This window comes from Hylobates moloch, unplaced genomic scaffold (genome assembly GCF_009828535.3).
Source record: "Hylobates moloch isolate HMO894 unplaced genomic scaffold, HMol_V3 SCAFFOLD_21, whole genome shotgun sequence".
Lineage (NCBI taxonomy): Eukaryota > Metazoa > Chordata > Mammalia > Primates > Hylobatidae > Hylobates > Hylobates moloch.
The window spans coordinates 45,281,110-45,303,641 of NW_026652296.1; the positions used below are offsets into that span (position 1 = coordinate 45,281,110).

Below are 22,532 nucleotides of genomic sequence, written 5' to 3' on the forward strand. Positions count from 1 at the left end.
GGTCCTATCCCCAAATACTATCACATTGGAGGTTAGGGTTTCAACATATGAATTTGTTGGGGGTGGAGGGGACAAACACGATGTCCATAGCACTGACATACGCATTTATGCACATGGATACTTGGATGGTTTATTTCCCTTTGAATGTTAGCCATTCAAATTAGTATACCTGCTGCACATCAGAAGAAAGCCTCAGAATAGATTTGGAAATGGGATTTTACCCAAGTCCAAGGTTCTCTTTCTCCATTTCAGTTCTCTGGCATCACATTTTCATTTGATCCTTAAAATACACCACATTGTCAGTGTTTGTATAGCATGGATAAAGTAGTCATGAGGGAATCTGAAGCGATATTCAAAACAGTTAATAACTGGTATGGGTGTTGGCTAATCAGAATGCACATGTCCACAGTGGTGGGGCAACGCCCTGGAGCCCTGCTGGTGTCCTAGGATGGCAGGGAGGTGGTGGGAAGGGTCACTTGAAAGGAGAGGCGTTAATCATTGTTTGCCGAACACTATGTAAATGTTTCAGTATTTTAAAAATGCTTGCAGCAGGATTAGAGTGTACTGGCAGAATATCAGTTCTGTGTATAGTAGAGAAATAGATTGATAAATTTTCTAAAAAGTAATGAGAGTATTTCATTAACTGTAAGTCTCTGATGTTCTCATATTGATGAAAAGAATAAGAAGTAGCTTTCCCTAAGAGTCTATAATCTAAGGACTGAATAATCCTCAAACATATTTGTGATAAGCTCTTATTTTGTGGTCCTTATCTGATAAGGCACCATTGCAAATAGAACCAGCAAAAACTTTGGGTTAGTCCTTCTGTGTGGAACACCACATCTCTTTAGGCCAGCATCACATCCCCTGCCTCTCTGGCACACCCACACCACCCCACTGCTCCCTACATCACTGGAGAGGAAAACTCATGCAATCAGATCAGGCCAGCCTTGTTGGTAGGTGAAGCTGATGGCCACCATGTTGGGAGATATAAGGTGGCCAAATAAGGCCATCTGTTCCTAAGTACCCACCCTGACCCCTCACACTTCCCAGAGGAGTCTTCCTTCTTTGGGCAGAACGCCTTTTGAGACTTTTTAAAATGCAGGGCTCCTTGGAAGGATCCCACTTGTGACATTTGGAGTAATGACTTAATAACTAGTTGCCAAAGATTAGTCCAAAGTCAGCTGAGAACAGGAAAGGATGGCATTGAGCAGGGACCAAGAGGGAGGGAAGGACCTTAATTAAACAGAGGTCATGAGAGAGCATCAAGGTTATGTATGTTTACGCTCCAACCTAGAGACGAATGAAGTGGGTCACTTTAAAGGTAAACCTCTATTTGTTATGTATGAGAAACAACTGTGAGACCGCCAAATTAAAGTGCATGTTATTTACATTACTAAAAAATTTCCCAAAAGTTGCATTCATAATTTTTGTAAAAAATTCAAATTCTTAACTTTACGTTAAATATAAACATACCTAAAGTACAAGATTCATAAGTGTTCAGCTTGATGAATTATCACAAAATGAATACTCCTGCATAACCAGGACCAGCCCAAGACGTAGAACATGTCTACCATTTTCCTCCTTTCTACCCATTATCCTCCTTTCCAGCCACTACCCTCACTCTAATCATCACCACTCCAACTCCCAACAGCATCTATAAGTTGTGCCTGTTTGAGGACTTGACACAAATTGAATGACACATAATCTGTTCTTTTCTGTGTCTTCTTGCTTTTGCACAACATTACGTTTGTGAAATTCATTCATATTTTTGCATGTCAAAGTGAATTTTAATTGCACTCTGAAGGCTGGCCACATCAGTAGATTCTATGGTAAATCTTTTTTGAAGAGTAAAAATAGTATTTTTTTCTTTTTCAGACATAAAACATTCACCGCTCTCCTATATTCTGTCTCCAACTTACTATTTCGTTACTACAGCCATTCTTAAATGTTAGTGTACATTAGGAGTAGGATCCCTGGAAGGGCTTGTTAGCATACAGACTGCGGGGCCCCAACCCCAGAGCTTCAGATCCTGAAGGTCTGGGGTAGGGAATGAGAATTTGCATGTCTAACAAGTTCCCAGATGACACTGCTGCTGCTGTTCCAGGGAACACGCTTTGAGAGCCATTGCCTTAGCATATACTGAATCTGTATCTATCTGTATGCATTTCTTTTTTGTGTCTAAGTCATCTTTCATTTAAAGTAGGATTTTTGGATAAGTATCCTTACGTGGACTGCCCACAGATTTTCCACTACAGAGAGAGCAGCCTCTAACATGTAATGAGGAGGGATGCACAGCTCTCTGAGTGACAGAATCTGGGAGCTCCCCATCGATATGTGAAGATATAAGAGACATTTTCAAAGCATCTCTCCTTCACATTAGATTTATTGGGTCTTACTGTTAAAAATCTGAAACTCTTTGGTTGGCATGCATTCATAAGATGAAGAAGAACAACAACAAACTAATCTGTGGAATCAAGAAAGGCTCAGGTCATATCATTACTGATTGCATCAAACTCTGCAGGCAAGAACTCCTTAAGAACAAAGCTTAAAGACTAAAAGTAACAGACAATTCCTATAACACATTCTCCTCAAGCTAAATCCAGACACTGTCCAATCCATTAGCCACCAGCCAGCCACATGTGGCTAGTGAGTATTTGTGATGTGGTGAGTCTGAATGACATATGCTGTAAGTATAAAATACACACCAAGTTTCACAGACTTAGGTCATACACATCCAAAGAATGTAAAATATTGTATCAATAACTTATTTTTAGTTTTTTTTCCTTCAACTTTTATTGTAAGTCCTGGGGTACATGTGAAGGATGTGCAGGTTTGTTACACAGGTAAACATGTGCCATAGTGGTTTGCTGCACAGGTCAGCCTATTACCCTGGTATTAAGCCCAGTATCCATTAGCTATTCTCCCTGATGCATGTATCAGTAATTTTTATGTTGACTACATTTTGCAAATATTCTATTTGGAGATCATGGTTAAATAAAATGTATAATTAAAATTATTTTCTTTGTTTTTTTTTTCTTAGTGTGCCTTTTTGAAAATTTAAAACTACTAATATGTAGTTCTCATTTGTGGTTCACATTTATTTCTACTGGGCAGTGCTGTTCTAGATAATTTAGCATTAGCCTGATTTATACAAATACTGAAATACGTGTTTATTTGAAGGGCAGAATTAGGAAGATGGAAAATTATAGCTTGCCAAAGGATCATCCATTAGAAACTAGGAAATCTAATTTGGCATATAAGGAAGCATCTGCAAATGGTGACAGAAATGGCTGGGAAGAAGACCTAACTAGAGAATGTTCTGAGAAGGAATTGGAGGATGAAAGAGAATGGTATATTTGTAACAGCTACCCAAATCACCTTACACCTGAACAATACCCAATGGTTGAAAATTTTTGCTTTATGTTGATTGGACCTAAATTTCTTAGTCTGATATTCAGAGTCCTCCATAATCAGGACTGTGTGTCAGCAACGAATTAATGAGTGGGTGATGGATCCATCATTTAAGTCAATTGGGTTTATTCATTGTACCTAAAATAGGTCTTCTGATGTCCTTCTTCCAGTCTTTCATAGATGCTCTTTTTCCCAACTAGAATACCTTGCATTTGCACACCCTTCACATCCCAGCCCGAATCTCATATTCTCTACCCACATTTCACAGACAACCCCAAGCACAGATGCTCCTCAACCCTAAGCTCCTTAGTATGTTTCAACATAATCCTTTTTTGACACTTACCATGATCTGTCTGACTTTCTTTGCTGCCCAGCATCCTAGTTATGTGGCCTCAGGCCAGCTATGTTATTGCTCTGTGCTTCACTTTCCTCATTTGTAAAGTGGGATGGTAATTGTATTCATATCATAGATGAGAGCAGAAGGCATGAAAACATGTACAGTTCTTAGAATAGAAACTGACATATAATAAGGACTTGATAAATATTAGCTGCTAATATTATTGTTGCTGATATTAGCTATGTAGCACATGCTTGTATATCTCATATTTCCATCTAGATTGTAAATTCCTTGAAAGGCAAGAACTGTATTTTCTTTTTAATATTGCATAATGTCTTTAAAAAGTTAAGACCCAATAAATACCTGTTGATGGCCATAAGAGATGTCAATAAATTTTAATTGGTACCTCTGTAGGCCATACTATGTACCAATCACAGGGATAAAACAGTGGACAACATAAATACTGTCTCTCCACTCATGAAACCTAAATTATAGTAGGGGGAGATGGATAGGAGGAAAGTATGCAAACAACAACAGAAAAAGATTTACACAGTTAGAGATGGCAGTGAGTGTTATAAAGCAACACATAGGAGGCTGAGATGGAGGTTTAGTGGAGGTGGCTTTACCAAAAAGATGACCAGAGAAAGCTGTGTTGAGGCAGAAGCACAATGAGAGGAGGCGGAGAGGTGTGAGATGAGACTGGAGAGACAGGGAAAGTCTGCAATGGAAAGGTGCAGCTAACGGCCTATAGTGAGCTATTTGCATTTTACTTGGAGGGAAACCTGAGGGTATTATGGGCATTCAAGAAGGAGTGTGCTGGGATCTGTTTACTTTGCTTTGTCTGGTAATGGCGGTAGACTTTTTACCCAATTTACGAAATGAAATTATCTTCAAGTGCAATATAATAATATGACCCTGAACTTTGACTTATATACAGGTTTGCTAATTTATATAGGGTTCAAACATAAACACTTAATCTTGGGCTCATTAAAGCCAGCTATCTGTTTAACACATGAGAGTATGAACTCCAAGACCAAAAATATAATTAGTTATCTGCCACTAGAAAAAACAGCGAGCAAATTCATGAATCAGGGTTCTATCTGAACCTCCATTGTGACATTCTTATTTATTAATTTACGTAAAGACCCTGTTGCTTCATAACAGGTGTCAGTTTTGAGGGAACGACTCCAAATATGATTCTGGAATAAGGATGTAAATAATGAAAACATAATAAAAATTATAGAGTGCGTCTGCTATAAAACACAGAGCAGGCAGAAATCAAAACATACTATCATTTAGTTCCAGGCATCACTGACTTTAAAAACAGCAGACAACTTGAAACATACTATTTTCCTTGAAAACAGAAACATTTTTACAAAATCAAGTATTTATCACTCATTTTTTCCTTGCTGAATTAGCTGACATTCACAAAAGCCTTAACTTATGTGTATGCGTGTTTCCTTTTTTAGCTAAATTTTTAAATGAAATAAATTTATTTCATTTTTAAATTGACAAAATAATTGCTTATATTCACAGGGTACATGGTGATGTTTCAGTACATATAATATAGAGTGATCAGATCGGGATAATCAGCATAGCCATCTTCTGGAACACTTATCATTTCCTTTTGCTGGGAACATTCAATATACTCCTTCTGGCTATTGGAAACTATGATGTATATTATTGTTAACTATATTCATCCTATAATGCTATAGAATGCTAGAATTTATTTCTTCGATCTAGTTACCATTTTGTATCCTTTAACAAATCTCTTTCTATCCCTGCCACTTCCCCTCCCCTTTCCAGCCTCTAGTATCCTGAACTACCTTTTACTTCTGTGAGACCAACCATTTTTAGCTTCTGCCTATGAGTGAAAACATGCGGTGTTTAACTTTCTTTTCCTGACTTATTTCCCTTAACATCATGTTCTCCAGTTCTATCCATGTTGCCACTAATGACAGGCTTTCTTTTCTTTTGGCTAAATAATATTCCATTGTGTATGTTTATCATGAGCAGACTCATAAGGAAAAGAAACCCCCACAGAAATGGGAGAGTTTTCGAAAAGTCTCTTCTCAAAACTATTCTTTTGAGATCAGACTAGATTGGGTGCATTCAGGGTGGTATGGTGGTAGACGCAAATCTATTATTCAGCCTTCAACTTGTGTGGCTTCAGGCATGTTACCCAACCTAAGTCTTGGTTGGATAAAATTAGAGAAAATTAGGGAAATACTAACAATATCATCCTTCTCTGGAAGATACTGGGCAGCTGTTCAACCAACGTGTTCCCCTAAAGTCTGGTGTGCTCTGTTGGCTCCATCTTGAGAGAAGCCCCCAGGAAAGAATCTGGGAGGGGCTTTGACCATGGACAATACTGTGGAGAAGAGGGAGATGTACGTGCGGAAGGATAAGCTTGAGCTGGATGCTTGGTGGTGTTTACCTGCTTCTCCTCCTGCTGATGCTGGTATATGTCAGTATTAGGTGATAAATCAAGTGGTTGGATATCCAAGTCTAGAGTGGTCTACACTAGGATTCTGGTAGGAAGAAAGCTGCAGGAAGCAAGAAGCTGGAAGCCAGAAGCAGGATGCAGAAAGATGCAGGACTGATAAAAAAAAAAAAAAAATGGTTTCTGATTTTCCTGAAACCATGAAGGAAGATTCAGGGAAACCCAGTGCCTGGTACTTGGAGTGGTCTCAAGGCTGTAACCATCCACTCTGAGGAAGAGGATGACAGAAATATTTGTCTCATCATGTATTAGTCTGTTTTCATGCTACTGATAAAGACATACTCAAGGCTGGGAAGAAAAACAGGTTTAATGGACTTACAGTTCCACATGGCTGGGGAAGCCTCACGATCATGGCAGAAGGCAAGGAGGAGCAAGTGACATCTTACATGGATGGTGGCAGGCAAAGAGAGAGCTTGTGCAGGGAAACTCCCCCATATAAGACCATCAGATCTTGTGAGACTCACTATCACCAGAACAGCATGGGAAAGACCTGCCCCCGTGATTCAATTACCTCCCACCGGGTCCCTCCCACAACATGTGGTAATGTAAGATGAGATTTGGGTGGGGACATAGCCAAACCATATCACATTACACGTTTAGGATAGAATTCAGTGAATATATAGTAATTGATTCTGCCTCATTCCATGTGTAAGATAGATGTGGTTGGCATAGATATCATTTATGGGTGGTTTAGGTAAATTGAAACAGTGTAATGGGTTTATATGCTTTCTGAAAACCATAGATCTTTATGAGACCTTTATGTATGAGTCAGGCTGGGAGAAATGTCGCCTTGCACATATTTGTGTTTGTTCCCAAAACAGGGTGTGTACGCATGCATGCGCTTGCATGTTGTTTTGAGTACACATATATGTTTGTGTGAGTGTCATTGCCCCTTGTGCCTGAGGAAAATAATCAATTTTTGCCTTTCCATTCTAATTTGACACATCTGGTGCAAAATAACAGGGCTAATTTCAAAATGAAATAGGAAAACAATCTTCTCATTAAATGCTATCAATGCTTAAACCTTGTCTTTGTACTTGATTAAAAAATGTTCCAGGCTTTGCCACTAGCCAGCCAATTATTCCTTTCTTCTTATTAAAGAATGCAGCAGTTGAGACATCTTCCCCCGTGCTCTTTCTCTCTCTCTCTCTCTCTGTGTGTGTGTGTGTGTGTGTGTGTGTGTGTGTCTAGATAAATATATCCTCCTAGGAACAGTGGCAGAATAGCTGACAACAAATGTCATTAGAAAAGAGTCAGAGCAAAACATTCCTGCTTGTGAAAACCTATTGTCAAAAACTAAGATAGGCTACATCCCTTTCTGAAACTCAAGAAGATGTTTTTCCGATACCACTCCATAACCACAAATTCAAGAAGGCCAGGCACCATTTTTAAAAGGTAATTTACCATTGCCTATTTTGTATTATAACAATGGGTATGATTTCTTAAAATCAAAACTTTAAACTGTGTTCTTGAGTTCTTCCAGATGGGATGTGGAATGGTTTCCCAAACTGCGTTTTGTATGACTTTTAAAAAGTTCTACCAACATAAAATGGGGGAGCAAGCAAACAAATTTCACAAAATCACATTTAGTCAATTAATGTGGGAAACGCCCCATACTTCCATCTCCGGTGAGCGTTTCAATTCATATTAGCATGCTGAAGGCTCTGAGTTCTGTATTACAGAAAAACTACTTAACTTTGCCTGATTTCATAGTTTCCAAAATGTTTTGACTACTGAACTCATTTATCAAAGAACACTTATTAATATCATCAAAGATGCTATAAAATTTTAAACATGGGAATATCTGAGCAACAGCCCCACCATGTTTCTTATAGATCTGAATTCACTTCAAAAGAAGTGCCTTTCTCCAGCGTTTTTGCCCAGTCAAAATACAATGACGTGCCAGTCTACATGAACTATTGTCATAATTTCTGTTTTTCAGTAGAGCCTCTTTGTTTAGTTTTTGTTTTTGTCTTTTTTGACAGGGTTAAAGACGCAGGTCCACTTTATTTACAATGATCAGTTGGTGACACATGGATTTTTGGGCTTTCTGTGGACTTGTGGAGACTCCTGGGTGGAGGCCACTCCTGTTAGGTTAACACACCCTCCTTCCTCATCCTGCTTTGAGAGTCCTGCTGCTGTCAGAATCCATCTGCTCTGAGTACAGTCCTATCTATTTAGTGTCAAAAATACATACCTTCGAAATTAACTCTGGAAATACTTTTAAAAACTCTTAAAGAAGTACAGTATTTATTTTTAAATTCAAATATTAATGTGTATTTGAGTCCAATGCACATTAAAGTTTGAGAGCCACTGAGCTAGTCTAAGTGATATTTTATAGAAAAATATACTACACTTAACTAGTAAATGTTTTATGTTTACTCAGATTGGCTAGACACACCACCTTTTGTGGAAATACTCTAAAGAGTTACTTCAAATATTATTTTTTATACTAATTAACAAGAAATGACAGGGTCAGAAAAATACATACTCTAAAAGTAGTACACTTTTGGGAGTCAAAGTTAAACCTTTAAAAATATGAGTCAAAGATACTATGATTTTAATTTGTAGACAGAAAAGACTTCATGCATTTTTGGTTGGGTAAGTATACATCTTGAGTTTCTCTAGTCCTAGTGAATCAGGTCAATTCTGGTATAATTATTAACAGCTCCCTGCAAATCACCCTAAAAATTGTGCTGGTTTTGAAGATGTATGATTACTTTTATTAGGTGATGCCCACAAAAGCATTTCAAAATATGGACTAGGCACCTTCCATTCTAGGTCTTATCTATAAGAGAATAAAACACAAAGCAGGCAGAAAAATCTATGGAAGGCACTAATGGAATGTCTGGTATTCAAGTGAAGATACCCAGTTAACAAATCTCCATTGGGGAATGGGGGCTAGGTAGAAATTTCTTAGGTGTTTCTGCTTGCTGGCATAGTTTACTCTGGTTGCTTTTCAATATTCAACTGGTGCACGCCCTATGGTGTACTGGAAAATGCTCATCTTGATGGTCAGGGGCTGGGCAACATCTGTTGTTAAATATTTTGAATGTTACCTGTTATTGAACCTCTCTAACCTGCGTTAGCATATCAATAGATTTCTTGATTTGGTGATGATTCAATGACATATGACTGTCCCACCTGGGGTAGTTAGGATTTTAAAGTCAGCAGATAAATCGAATAACAATAATTGTAAAAAAAAAAATGCTGCCAACTCAAAGTTTACTACGTTTGAGAAGCTGCTGTAAGCACTTTAAATATATTAACTCTTTCAGTTTTAGCAATCCTGTGATATAAATACTATTACAATTCCGTTTTTTACACGTCAGAAAACTGAGGCACAAGCTAAAAACATTACCTAAGGCCACACAGCAGTGGCGATGTGAATTTGAAATAAATTGAGACTCATAAAGGCTTCATGGCTTGGCCCAAGGAATTCAAAATCAAGGCCACTAAATTTGAAAATGATCACAAGGATGCTCATATAAATTTGGACCTATTTGGACATAAATTTAGGTCCAAAACACTATGTTGGACAAAGGAATTGTAAAGCCATTCAAATAATCTCCATGTCCTAGTCTAGGATGATTTTGTTTACAAGTCCTATTCACAAGATCTTTAGAAATGTGTCCCAAGGGAGCATGTAATGGAATTGACCGTTATAAATATATTATTATAGCCATACTTAATTAGTAAGGAAAAATAATATATGCATATTGAAGTGTATTTGGAAGGGAACTACCACTTACCTTCCAATTGCCAGTTAGGAATATTTTAAGCTATATTAAATAGTAGATAAACATGTACTTCTCTAAAAGAAGTTTATTTTATTCTCTTAGAGGGGAAGAACATCCAAGTCTGAAAGTGAACAAATAGGAAAAGTCTCGGGCTTGAATGTACCTTTTATATTTCTGCACTGTGACAGTTTTGGGAAAATTTACTTCTGAAACAAGAGAATTCTGAAAGGGAATTTCTTTAATTAGGAATCTTAATCATAGTAAAAAACAAATTTGGGAAAGTGGCTATAATATTAGAATTAAAAGTGGCCCATTTTCTTTTCTTTTTTTTCTTTTTTTTTTGCAGTTGCAAGATTTAATAGAGTGGAAACAGAGCTCCCATAAAATGGGAGGGGACCCAAAGGGGGTTGCTGCTGCTGGCTCGAATGCCTGGGTTTATATCCTGATCATTGTCCCTCCCACTGTGCTCTCAGGTGATAGATGATTGGCTATTTCTTTACCTCCTGTTTTAGCCTAATTAGCATTTTAGTAAGCTCTCTTTACTACCTTACTGGTCGGGTGTGAGCTAAGTTGCAAGCCCTGTGCTTAAAGGTGGATGCGGTCACCTTCCCAGCTAGGCTTAGGGATTCTTAGTCGGCCTAGGAAATCCAGCTAGTCCTGTCTCTCAGTCCCCCCCCTCAACAGGAAAACCGAAGTGCTGTTGGGGTGGTTGGCCGACGACTGCTCTAACTGCTTCCTGCTGAATTGGGGCATAGTAGGGGTCATGCAGTTGAGATTTCCTCAGGAGGGGTGCCTTCGATGTCATCAACATCAGATGGGCTAGCAAAAAGTGGCCCATTTTCTATGATAGGTTCCAGCTCCAATTCTCTAGCTAATTCTTGTGGAAAAAATTCCAGATAATTTCTCATTCACACTTTCTAGAGTCATGTGAAGTCTCTAATTTTATGCATGGCTCTCAATTAAATTCTCCAAGAAACTTAAATCATCAACAGCATTATAGAAATTGTTATGTACACACCATTTTATTCCTTTTGATTAAACAAATATGAGGACCTACTATGTGCAAGCCACTGTGTTGAGTGTAGGGAAAAGAAAGAGCGATCAGACTGTTACTGTGTGTATGTAGAAAGGGAAGACATAAGAAACTCCATTTTGACCTGTACCCTGAACAATTGCTTTGCCCTGAGATGCTGTTAATCTGTAACTTAGAAACATGTGTTGTATGGAATCAAGGTTTAAGGGATCTAGGGATGTGCAGGATGTGCCTTGTTAACAAAATGTTTACAGGCAATATGCTTGGCAAAAGTCATCGCCATTCTCCAGTCTTGATAAACCAGGGGCACAATGCACTGCGGAAAGCCACAGGGACTTCTGCCCTGGAAAGCTGGGTATTGTCCAAGGTTCTTCCCCATGTGACAGTCTGAAGTATGGCCTTGTGGGATGGGAAAGACCTGACCATCCCCCAGCCCGACACCTGTGAAGGGTCTGTGCTGAGGAGCATTAGTAAAAGAGGAAAGCCTCTTGCAGTTGAGATTGAGGAAGGCCTCTGTGCCTGCCTGCCCCTGGGAACTGAATGTCTCGGTATAAAACCCGATTGTACATTTGTTCAATTCTGAGATAGGAGAAAAACCGCCCTGTGGCGGGAGGCGAGACATGTTGGCAGCAATGCTGCTTTATTATTCTTTACTCCACCGAGATGTTTGGGTAGAGAAAAGCATAAATCTGGCCTATGTGCACATCCAGGCATAGTACCTTCCCTTGAACTTATTTGTGACACAGATTTCTTTGCTCATATGTTTTCTTGCTGACCTTCTCCCTACTATCACCCTGCTCTCCTGCCACATTCCTCTGGCTGAGATGGTGAAAATAGTAATTAATAAATACTGAGGGAACTCAGACTGGTGCCGGTGCAGGTCCTCCGTATGCTGAGTGCGGGTCCCGTGGGCCCACTTTTCTTTCTCTATACTTTGTCTCTGTGTCTTATTTGTTTTCTCAGTCTCTCATCCCACCTGATGAGAAATACCCACAGGTGTGGAGGGGCTGGCCCCCTGCATTGAGCTTTGTGGAGAACATAAAAATGAATGAGACTTTGTGCCTACTCTTAAGAGATCCACATTCTAGTGAGTTAGATAAGTATATAACTAATATTGATACAATATAGTCCATGATAATATTTAAGGTTCACAAACAAATTTATGAGAAGCAGGATAGTTTACTACTCTATGGGGTGAATTGTAATGAAGAGGACAGAAATCAAGAGAGGTGAAAATATGCACGCACCACCCCCCTCACCTGTATTATCTATTATAATTTCTGTCAGTGTAATGTTTGCTCAGATAATTTGTGATGGAAGAAGGAAGGATGGGAGGGAGGGAAGGATGGAGTAAAAGTTGTAGTTAGGGTAAGAAAGATATTGAGAGTGACTTTGAAAAATGGTCAGGATTTCCATATACAGAATAAAGAACAAAATGGATGTGACAGCATGAGGGCAGAATGCTTTAGACCAATGGCATTTGGGAAAGGACAAATAACTCAGTTGGGCTACAGAGTAAGGCACATGCAGGGTCTAAGGAAGCACAAAAGGACCAGGAATATCATACAAAGTGCTTTGGGTTTTACATCTAGTTGGGGGCATGACTGGAGGTTTCTGTGTACTCATTTCATTGTAGTTCCTGGGTTAGGGTCAAGGTCATGAGGTGGACCAAGCAGCTAGCTCCAAACTGCCCTCCCTGTTGCCATGGTTCCAATCCCTGCTCACCTTGCACAGGTCTCAGGGTTCCCATGACACCCTCTGCCTTCTCTAGACACACTTGCATCCTACCCACTCAGGCAAAGAAAGTCCTCTGCTCCAAATTCATGACATGGGAGGCAGCGTGGTGGATAGAAAATGCATGGGCCTTGGGTTCAGACAGATTTGGCTTCCAAATTCTGGTTCTAGCTTTTGGGAAACTGATCCAGCTATTCAAATTTTCTGAGCCTCAGTTATCTGCAAAATTGGGATAATAACACTGACGACTTTTTAAAAGTAATAATGAGAGATTACACCCATTGAACTGTCAAAAATCAGAAAGAACAAAAATAACAGTTGCTGATAGAAATATGAATTGCTATAGCCTGTTGGGAAAGCAATTTGGCAACATCTATTAAAAACACATACTCCTTAAAGCAGAACTCACATTCCTGGAATCTTTCCATACAAATAAAAGCATCAGCATATAAGGATATGTGTGCAAAGATGTCAATTGCAGCATAGTCTATGTGGTAATAGAGTGGAAAGAAAGTGCTTGCTTATCATAGGAGAATGGTTGAATAAATTATGGTACAGCCAAACTATGGAATATCATGTGAGTTAATGGGTGCAGGAAATCAACATGGCACATGGATACATATGTAACAAACCTGCACATTGTGCACATGTACCCTAAAACCTAAAGTATAATAAAAAAAAATGGATTAACTAGATCTTTGCAAACTGACTGGCAGGGACTCCCACCAAGTTTGGCTGCCTGTAGCAGAGCAAGATTTAGCAAGGTATGTGGAATATAATACAATATTTGTAAAATAAGCATATATACATTTAAGAATGACTAAAAAATTGAGCCTCCTACTGTGTACCAGGTACACCTTGAAAATGTTTAAATGGACTGAATGATTTTAATGCTAAATATTTTTTAGGTAGGTGCTATTAGTGTTCTTATTTTATGTATGAGGAAACCCAAGTTGAGGAGTAGAAAGACTAAATAATTTGCAAAAGATCACACAGCTTGGTCAGGGTCGGGTTGGAATCTGGGCCCAAGTAGTTGGAAGAAGAGATTAGACTCTTAGTCCATGTATTTTTCTCTCTGAGTGATTGACTGAATGGTGAGGAGCACATAAGCAACAAAAAGAGAAAAACTGCATTAAAATCATACATTTCACATAAAGCTGTGTATGTTCATATATTCAGAAAGAGATGCATGATAGATACTCTCCAAAATGAGAATGGTAGTTAGCTCTGGGTGGTGTGATTATATGTAATATTTTTTACTCTCTTCCATTATTTGAATTTTCTACAATAAATATGCTAATTAAACAATCAAAAAAATTAAAAAACTATTCACTGTAGAAAACACAAAAATTTGCATGCATTCACATTTACATCATGATCATTTTACAAAGTTAAAAGGATGTTTCTGGTCAGTATGGAATTTAAAACTGAAACCACAGAAACAATTCAAAATTGAGACTGGATAAGAATATAAACATTTATTTACTGGAATACACAATTAAATGATGATAGACTATCAAAGGATGTTGGAAGAATTTTACAATGTACTGTTGTATTTGAAAGACAGGTTCAAACTTTTATGCATTGCAGAATACCCTAAAAAAAAACCCTCCATATATGTATGAGGTTGCCTGGAAAAACATTGAGAGTTTATATATCAATATATTACATATGCTTATTTCTGGGCACCGGGGTTATCAGTGATATTTTTCCTTCCTTCTTTTGCTTATTTTCTGCGTAATAAACATGCATTACTTTTAAAATAAGAAAATATATGTAAGTAATAAAAATGTTTTAACCTTTTCCCTTGTAAATCAATAAAATCCAGGAATTTGTCCTGAGGAACTGATCATAGATTTATCCAAAATGTAGGCACTGCCTTTCTCTATTATTTATAATAGGAAGAAAACTATAAATAACTAAGTTATCTAACATTAGGGCACTGGCTATGTAAATTGTGGGATAACCAGATGATAAAATATTATGACACCAATAAAATTCATGCCTTTGAGGAACTTTTAAAGGCATGGGTAAATATTCACAATATTATTGTTAAACGAAGCGATAGAATAAAGACTTTTATTTTCCTACAATTTAACCCTTAAAGGGAAAATGACTATATGCTTTTATTTTTATATTTTTCACATTAAAAAATATTTTACAATAAAGATACATTATTCTTATAAGCAAAATTAATTTTCATATTAAAAATATGATAAATACTGCCTTTTAAAGGGATTGCATAAGCTTATGTAGGTATTAGCTATGGCAGTTAACCATAATAAAATCATTTTCCTATCCTCACTTCCCACACACACCCCTTTTTCCTCTCTCCTTCTCTGAGTCTCAGGTTACCCTTTTGAGAAATGAAGACTACATTGTTACAATTGTAAAGCATTGTGTACAGGAGACACTCAATGTATCTTAGTTCTTTCCCCTTCAGTATACTAGCAGAGGACAGCCACTTTTATTCTACACTTAAGGCTCCTAATATCCAAGAGGGATAACTCAGAGATGCTCAAGCATATTCAGACACTCTACCAATAAAGATCCAGGGCAGAGGACAGCCTTGTCCTCGCTCTGATGAGTGACGGGGTGAGGACACTTAGTGGGGGGTGGTGAACACCAAGAATGGGAATAGGACAAAGAAAAATTAGCCTAGAGAGTCTCGAGAGGAATTCATTGTTGGCCTTGGTTTTGTTTCTCCTCAACAGTTCAGAAACAATGCCATTTCCCAGAGCAATTTTGAGTCCATACCACTAGCCAAGCCTACAGTGCTCAGTGGTTGGAATAATTTGTGCTCTCATCTCTTGCACACTCCTGAATTCTCTTCCTTGTATGTAATCTTTCTCTTTCGTTCACTTTGGCAAGGCTGACTCTTGGCTCTAGCTTTCCCCTTTTCCTACAGTAATTTTGACTTCTAAGAGGTCTGAAACTAGATTAAGGGTTAATAAATCCTTTGCCAGGTGACATCCCATTTCATAAATACCAAAAACGCAATTATATGACTGACATGGTGTTCCAAAGGAATACAAGCTTGGGTATGCACCTGAGTATTAATTGATTTTGTTTTTAATGTTAATGAGCATATGATTTGGTCTAGTTGACCTTCAAATTTAAATTAGGTACTGATTAAATAATAAGGCAGGTGAATTAAGACGAGTTTAAACAGCACTTTATTTTCCCCCAGAAAGCTGCCTTGGCCTTGGCTCTGGGTGAAAAATGAGCTATTAGAAGTGTTGAAAAAACCAGAACAGAGTATATTATTTATCTTAAGGAGGTTGACTGTATCTTAAATAGTAATAATAATAACTTTGTAAAAGTTTCATCTGGAGTACTTGACATTCCTGTGAATTTTACTTCTGTGTTTATATGCCCATTTAATGTGATTGCTTGTAGATTTGTTAACTTAAATAGCCTTAATACTTGTACTCCTAAATTTGGTTTTAAGGATTTAAAGTGTAAACTACCTTAAATCAACAGAGTATTTTTAACCAGTAGAGAAAGAAGTCCTCAATAGATAAGTACACATCCAATTTCACAAATAACCTCAAAACGCCTACCAACCCACAAATTTTTTCCCGGGCCAGCTTTACCTTGGAGTTAATTTCAATTCAATCCTGGTTGCCAAATCCTTGGCATGAATTCCAGATGAATTATTCATCAGCATTCTTCCTGCTAATATCTCATGCTCCCAACTCAACTCCTCCCCACCCTATGGCTGTAATGACTCATTGGGAACAGGTGTCATCAGTGTGTAGCTCACAATCTAGCCCCTGATCCATGAGCCAGTCAGTTGCATCTCCTTCTGCTGGCAGCTGGCACAGTTAGCAAGTACATGGGGGTAAGCAGGCAGCAAGCATGGGTTCCTGGTTCCCAGTGGAAAATATGTCTAGAACATTAAAACAAAACTGCTGGCATAGAGGACACCTGCGTTACAATACTTCCTTTTGAAATTCTTCAACTTTCACATGACTGCTCGAATTTTTTAAATATCTGGTCTCCAAAGTGACATTAGCCATCTTATTTTTTACTTGTTTGTTTTCAATCCTTTCACCCTAGAAGATGCTAATTTCCTGTGGAAATCAAGGTTATAACAAATGTAAAGCCAGCCCACCAACAAGCAAAGCTGGAAATAACTGAATGAGTCTCAAAATCCTTGGGAGTTTTATTAGAAAGAGAAAAAGAGACCTGTCCATAATGTCAGTGATTCTAAAGCCCAAGAAGATGCTTGGTCAGGATCCAAGTCTGAAAACAAACTCAAGAGAGCAAGGGCTTCTTCAGGACATTTGATCAGCAAAAATGTTCTGCCACTTAAATTGGAGAGTGTAATGAGCATTTCTATAAGCAATCTTATAACTGCAGAGCTCTAAAATAGCCCAGATGTCACTGAGAAGAGATATTTCTGCATGAAAGCTAATAATGGAGAATGTTTGAAATGAATCCTCAACACATATGACTGCCTTTTAACCTTATCTTGACCTCAATCTTGAAGGATTTCAATGGATTTTTTTTTTCTAAGCTAGGTGTCTATCAGTCAAGACGACAGTTCCATAAGCATTAGACACTTGTTCTAAGCTGGTCTAAGCTCTGAAATGATAATCAATTAAAAACAGTGGTTTTTTGTACATGTTATTTCAGAAGAAAAAGGCAAAAATCATACCCTAGGCATTCTGTTTTTAATTGAAAGAAGATTGCATACTAGTGTGGATTTCAAAACATTTCTATTTTCCCTAAGTAAATAGGTTAATGGATATTAATGGCTTAGTTCAGTAATACTCATAAAACTTCACACTTAGTCTTACATAGGAGCTGCATTTGTGATACATGATAGAACTCCTTCATGGAGTTACCATCATTAAAATTTTATGTTAGAAAGAAATCCTAAAAGTATTCCAAAACACGGATCCTGGCATAAGCAATTAATGGTGTGAGTTCCTAAAAGCATCAAGAAACATCACAAACAGTGTGCTTCTGTGAAGGTGCGATATCTCCAAACTAAACAACTCAACAGGAAAAATCCCAGCCTGAAACATGGTCACATTCAAATTAAATTATCCCTCTTTTGTGTTTCTTAAACTCTGCCACTCAACTTCGTGACACTTTAAAATTTTTATCACAAACTAAATGATTGGTATCTCCAAAATTTTTGCTTAAGATGAACACCACTTTCTGTCTTTTCACTCTGATCGCATTTGATCGCATTTATTTGTCTCTCTAAGATGACCTAGGGTTTCCTATCAGAGCCTATGTGGGTATTTGACATCAGTTATATTTTTAGATATACAATGTCTTAAAAAACAGTTAATGTACTCTAACTAAAAAATGCTTTCTCACTAAAATATGCTTATCATCATCTGAGCCTTCAGCAACTTGTAATCTTTTTCCCGGTTGAGGGTCTTGCCTCAATCAATGTTGATGGCCACCACTTGGTTGCTCAAGGTTGAGGTAGCTATGGTAATTTATTAAAATAAGACAGCGATGAAGTTTGCCACAATAATCGTCTCTTCCTTTCACAGAAGATTTCTCTGTGGCATGCAATGCTGTTTGATGGCATTTTACCCACAGTAGAAATTATCTTAAAATTGAACTCAGGCCAGGTGCAGTGGTGCTTGCCTGTAATCCCAGCACTTTGGGAGGCCAAGGCGGGTGGATCACCTGAGGTCAGGAGTTTGTGACCAGCCTGAATAACATGGTGAAACCCCGTCTCTACTAAAAAAAAAAAAAAAAAAAAAAAAAGAGCCAGGTGTGGTGGTGCATGCCTGTGATCTGAGCTACTTGGGAGGCTAAGACAGAATTGCTTATACCTGGGAGGCAGAGGTTGCAGTGAGCCCAGATCACACCATTGCACTCCAGCCTGGGCAACAAGAGCGAAACTCCATCTCAAAAACAAACAAACAAAAAATTGAACTCAATACTCTCAAACCTGCTGTCTTCACCAGGAGCAGATTCCATCTCAAGAAACCACTTTCTTTTTTTAATAAATAAGATGCAACTTCTCATTTGTTCAAGTTTCTCATGAGATTACAGTTCAGTCACATCTTCAGTCTCCACTTCTAGTTCTCTTGACATTTCTACCACATCTTTAGTTACTTCCTCCACTGAAGTCTTGAACCCCTCACAGTCATCCATGAGGGTTGGAATCACCTTCTTTCAAACCCTTGTTAATGTTGATATTTTGGCCTTCTCTCAGGAATATTCTTAATGTTATCTAGAATAGTAAATCCTTTCCACATTTTCAGTTTATTTTGCCCAGATTCATTAGAGGATGACATCACTATCTATGGCAGTTACAGTCTTAAAAAATATATTTCTTAAATAGACTTGAAAATCAAAATTACTCCCTATTCCACTGGCTGCACACTAGATGTGTTAGCAGACATGAAAACAACATTACGTTCCTTGTACATCTTTGTCAGAACTCTCAGAAGACCAGGTGCACTGTCAATAAGCAGTAATATTTTGAAAAGAATCATTTTTTTCTGAGCAGTAGGTCTCAACAGTGGGCTTAAAATATTCAGTAAACAATGCTATAAAGAGACGTGCTACAATACAGGCTTTCTTGTGCCATTTACAGAGCACAGGTGGGGTAGACTTTGCCTGATTGTTAGGAGCACTAGGATTCTTGGAATAGTAAATGAGCATTGTCTTCAACTTAAAGTCGCCAGCTGCATTAGCCCCTAACTAGAGAGCCAGCTTGTCCTTTGAAGCCAGGCATTGACTTCTCCCCTCTAGCTTGAAAATGCTAAATGGCCTCATCGTCCAATAGAAGGCTGTTATGTCTACATTGAAAATCTGTTGCTTAGTGTAGCCACCTTGATCAGTGATCTTAGCTAGATCTTCTGGATAACTTGCTGCAGCTTTTACGTCGGTACTTGCTGCTTCACCTTGCACATTAATGTAATGGAAACAGCTTGTTTCCTTAAACCTCATGAATCAGTCTCTGCTAACGTCCAACTTTCCTTTTGCAGCTTTCTCACTTCTCTCAGCATTAGTAGAATTGAAGAGGGCTAGTACCTTGCTCTGGACTAGGCTCTGGCTTAAGGGAATGTTATGGCTGGTTTGATCTTCTGTCCAGACCATTAAAATTTTCTCCTTATCAGCAATAAGGCTGCTTCAGTTTCTTATCATTCATGTGTCCACTGGAGTAGCACTTTTAATTTCCTTCCAGAACATTTCCTTTGCATTCACAACTAGGCACAAGAGGCCTAGATTTCAGCCTATCTCAGCTTTCAACATACCTTCCCCATTAAGCTTAAACATCGCTAGCTTTTGATTTAAAGTGTGATTTAGTATGCAACTCTTCCTATCACATGAACACATGGAGGCCACTGTAGGTCTATTAATTGGCCTAATTTCAATATTGTTGTGTTTTAGGGGACAGAGAGGCCCGAGAAAAGGGAGACAGACAGGGGAATAGTGGGTCAGTGGAGTAGTCAGAACCACATTTACTAAGTCAGTCCACTATCTTATATGGGCACAGTACATAGCACCCCAAAACAATTATAATAGTAACACCAAAGATCACTGATCACCGATCACCATTACAGATAGAATAATAGTAAAAGTTTTGAAATATTGTGAGAATTATCAAAGCGTGACACAGGGACATGAAATGAGCACATGCTGTTGGGAAAATGGTCCGACAGACTTGCTTGATGCAGGGTTCCCACAGTAAAATGAAGTGCAAGAAAACAAGGTAAGCCTATATTACCTTTTCATCTGGGGACTTGCCAATGAACCAGGAGAGAGAGAAGAAAAAGCACTATTTTGTTTTCCTTTAGATATATATTTTTTAATTGTAGCATCCCCACATAAATGTCTCCCTACTTCTTCCTTCCTCAAACTGTCTCCTAGAAAAGTAATTTTTTTTTTTTTTTCTTTTTTTTACTTTTTCTGGAAATACTTGGGTCAGCAACATTTTCTCAGAGTAACTATCGACAGAATGGAGAATGACGCTCTTGCCAAAGTTTCATTTCTAAGGATGCCTTTCAAATATTTCTTTTTGAAAAATGGTGCTCCCTGGTTGGTGGGCCTCAAATGCCACTCTTTCAAACCTTTTCCTGATGAGTGGCTATAAAGAGCAGAACTGATTAATTCTGGTGTTTTAAATAAACATCTCTAAACATAATTTCTCTGGTCATTCTCTCATTTCATAAACAGTTATTTTCCAAAGGAACAAATGTAAATGTCATATATATATATATACATAAATTTTCTATAAAGGCTAGGTATGCAATAAAAGAGAGTAGGTGGGGTAGTCAATTGTATTGGAAACAGAGACACTTAAGAAAACCTAGTTATATTTGACTTACTGCTTCATTTTTCCATGTAAACAAGCCCAAATAGTCTCTTTTAAGAGTCTGCAATTATTAGATGTAGTTAGTAGCCTCATACCTTCATCTTTACAGTCTTCAACTGCCTCTTCTGAAGCAGGGCCGGGCACAGTGACAGTGTTGACACCATCTATAAAGCAGAAAAGAAACACTGCCTCAGAGTTCATCCTTCCGGAAGTCCAGCTGTGGTTTTCCTGCCCTGCACCTCCCTCCACTCTCCACCAAAGAAAGCATGAGCCTGCCGCATGCTTGAATACACTAAATGCTCTTTGAAGGGGCTAGTGGTTTGGGACTCTCTTTTATAATCAGTGAAACAGGAACCTTCAGTTAAGCCAGAGACCAATGGGCTACAATCTATTTTTTAGTGAAGAATGCCACTTGTTGCTAGTAGTATCCTTTGGCATTTTGTTTCTTCCTCATCCCTCAAAGGATGGTATATTATTTTTCTTGATAACAGATTGTGAAAGAAAGTATATCCTTGCAAGTTGCTACAAAGTGCTTTTATGTGCGTGTTTCTAAAGTTTGTTTTTTTCTTAGCACAGCACTTCTGCTCCATCATGCCACGCTGTCAAACTGCAGGCAGCAGCTCTGATGGCTGTCAGCACAGAGGCCTGGAAGAAGGGGAGCATTTGGCACAGGGCACCAGAAGCCACCAGGAACTTTCATGTCACCCGAGAACAGAATGGGAAAATGGGGACTAAGGACATGGAACTCTCTGTTCCCCTCAAGGCAACAATGAACTGCATTAGAGTAGACCTCTCTCTTCTCAGTGTCATCAGCCCCTAGTGACTCTAGTCACGTTTGGCCTCCAGGATAAGAGCTAACTAGCCTACTCCCTCCCATTCAAACAGTAAATCTAGACAGGCAGGATTGCCAAAATCATTTGCAATGTTTAATACCTGATAACTGGAAAAGGAATATATATATATATATATATACACACATTATGGACAAAAGATGGGCTAGAAAATATGTGATCTGTGATTTGATTCCAAATGTGTGTCAGTTTTCATGCATATATGAGTTATCTTTAGTTCCATGACCCTGTTACTATAGAAAAAAGTATTTATAGTGTGCACTGTGTATATATATACTATATATATAGTTTATATGTATACATATACTATATATAAACTATACAGTATATATAGTATACATATATAGTATATGTAGTTTTTCATGTAGTAGCAGGGAATATGTATAGTTATACAGTTATATATAATAGTTATATATAGTTATACACATATAGCATATATAGTTTATATGTATAAACATACTATATATAAACTATAGAGTATATACAGTATACATATACATATATAGTGTATATATAGTTTTTCATGTAGGAGAAAATATGTATAGTTATATACTTATATATAATAGTGATATATAGTTATGTACATAGTTATATATATATATTCCCTGATACTACATGAAA

The 22,532-nt window shown here is 38.0% G+C and overlaps 1 protein-coding gene across 5 annotated transcripts in view; it reads right to left on the minus strand.

Annotated features, from left to right (window-relative positions):
- Positions 1-22,532, minus strand: part of MACROD2 (mono-ADP ribosylhydrolase 2) — a 2,131,323-nt gene that overhangs the window by 98,496 nt on the left and 2,010,295 nt on the right. For all 5 annotated transcript variants that reach the window (XM_058432749.1, XM_058432748.1, XM_058432747.1 and 2 more), the window contains one exon: positions 21,156-21,224. In XM_058432749.1, coding sequence (XP_058288732.1) covers positions 21,156-21,224 — 69 coding nt within the window. The remainder of the gene's footprint in view (positions 1-21,155; positions 21,225-22,532) is intronic.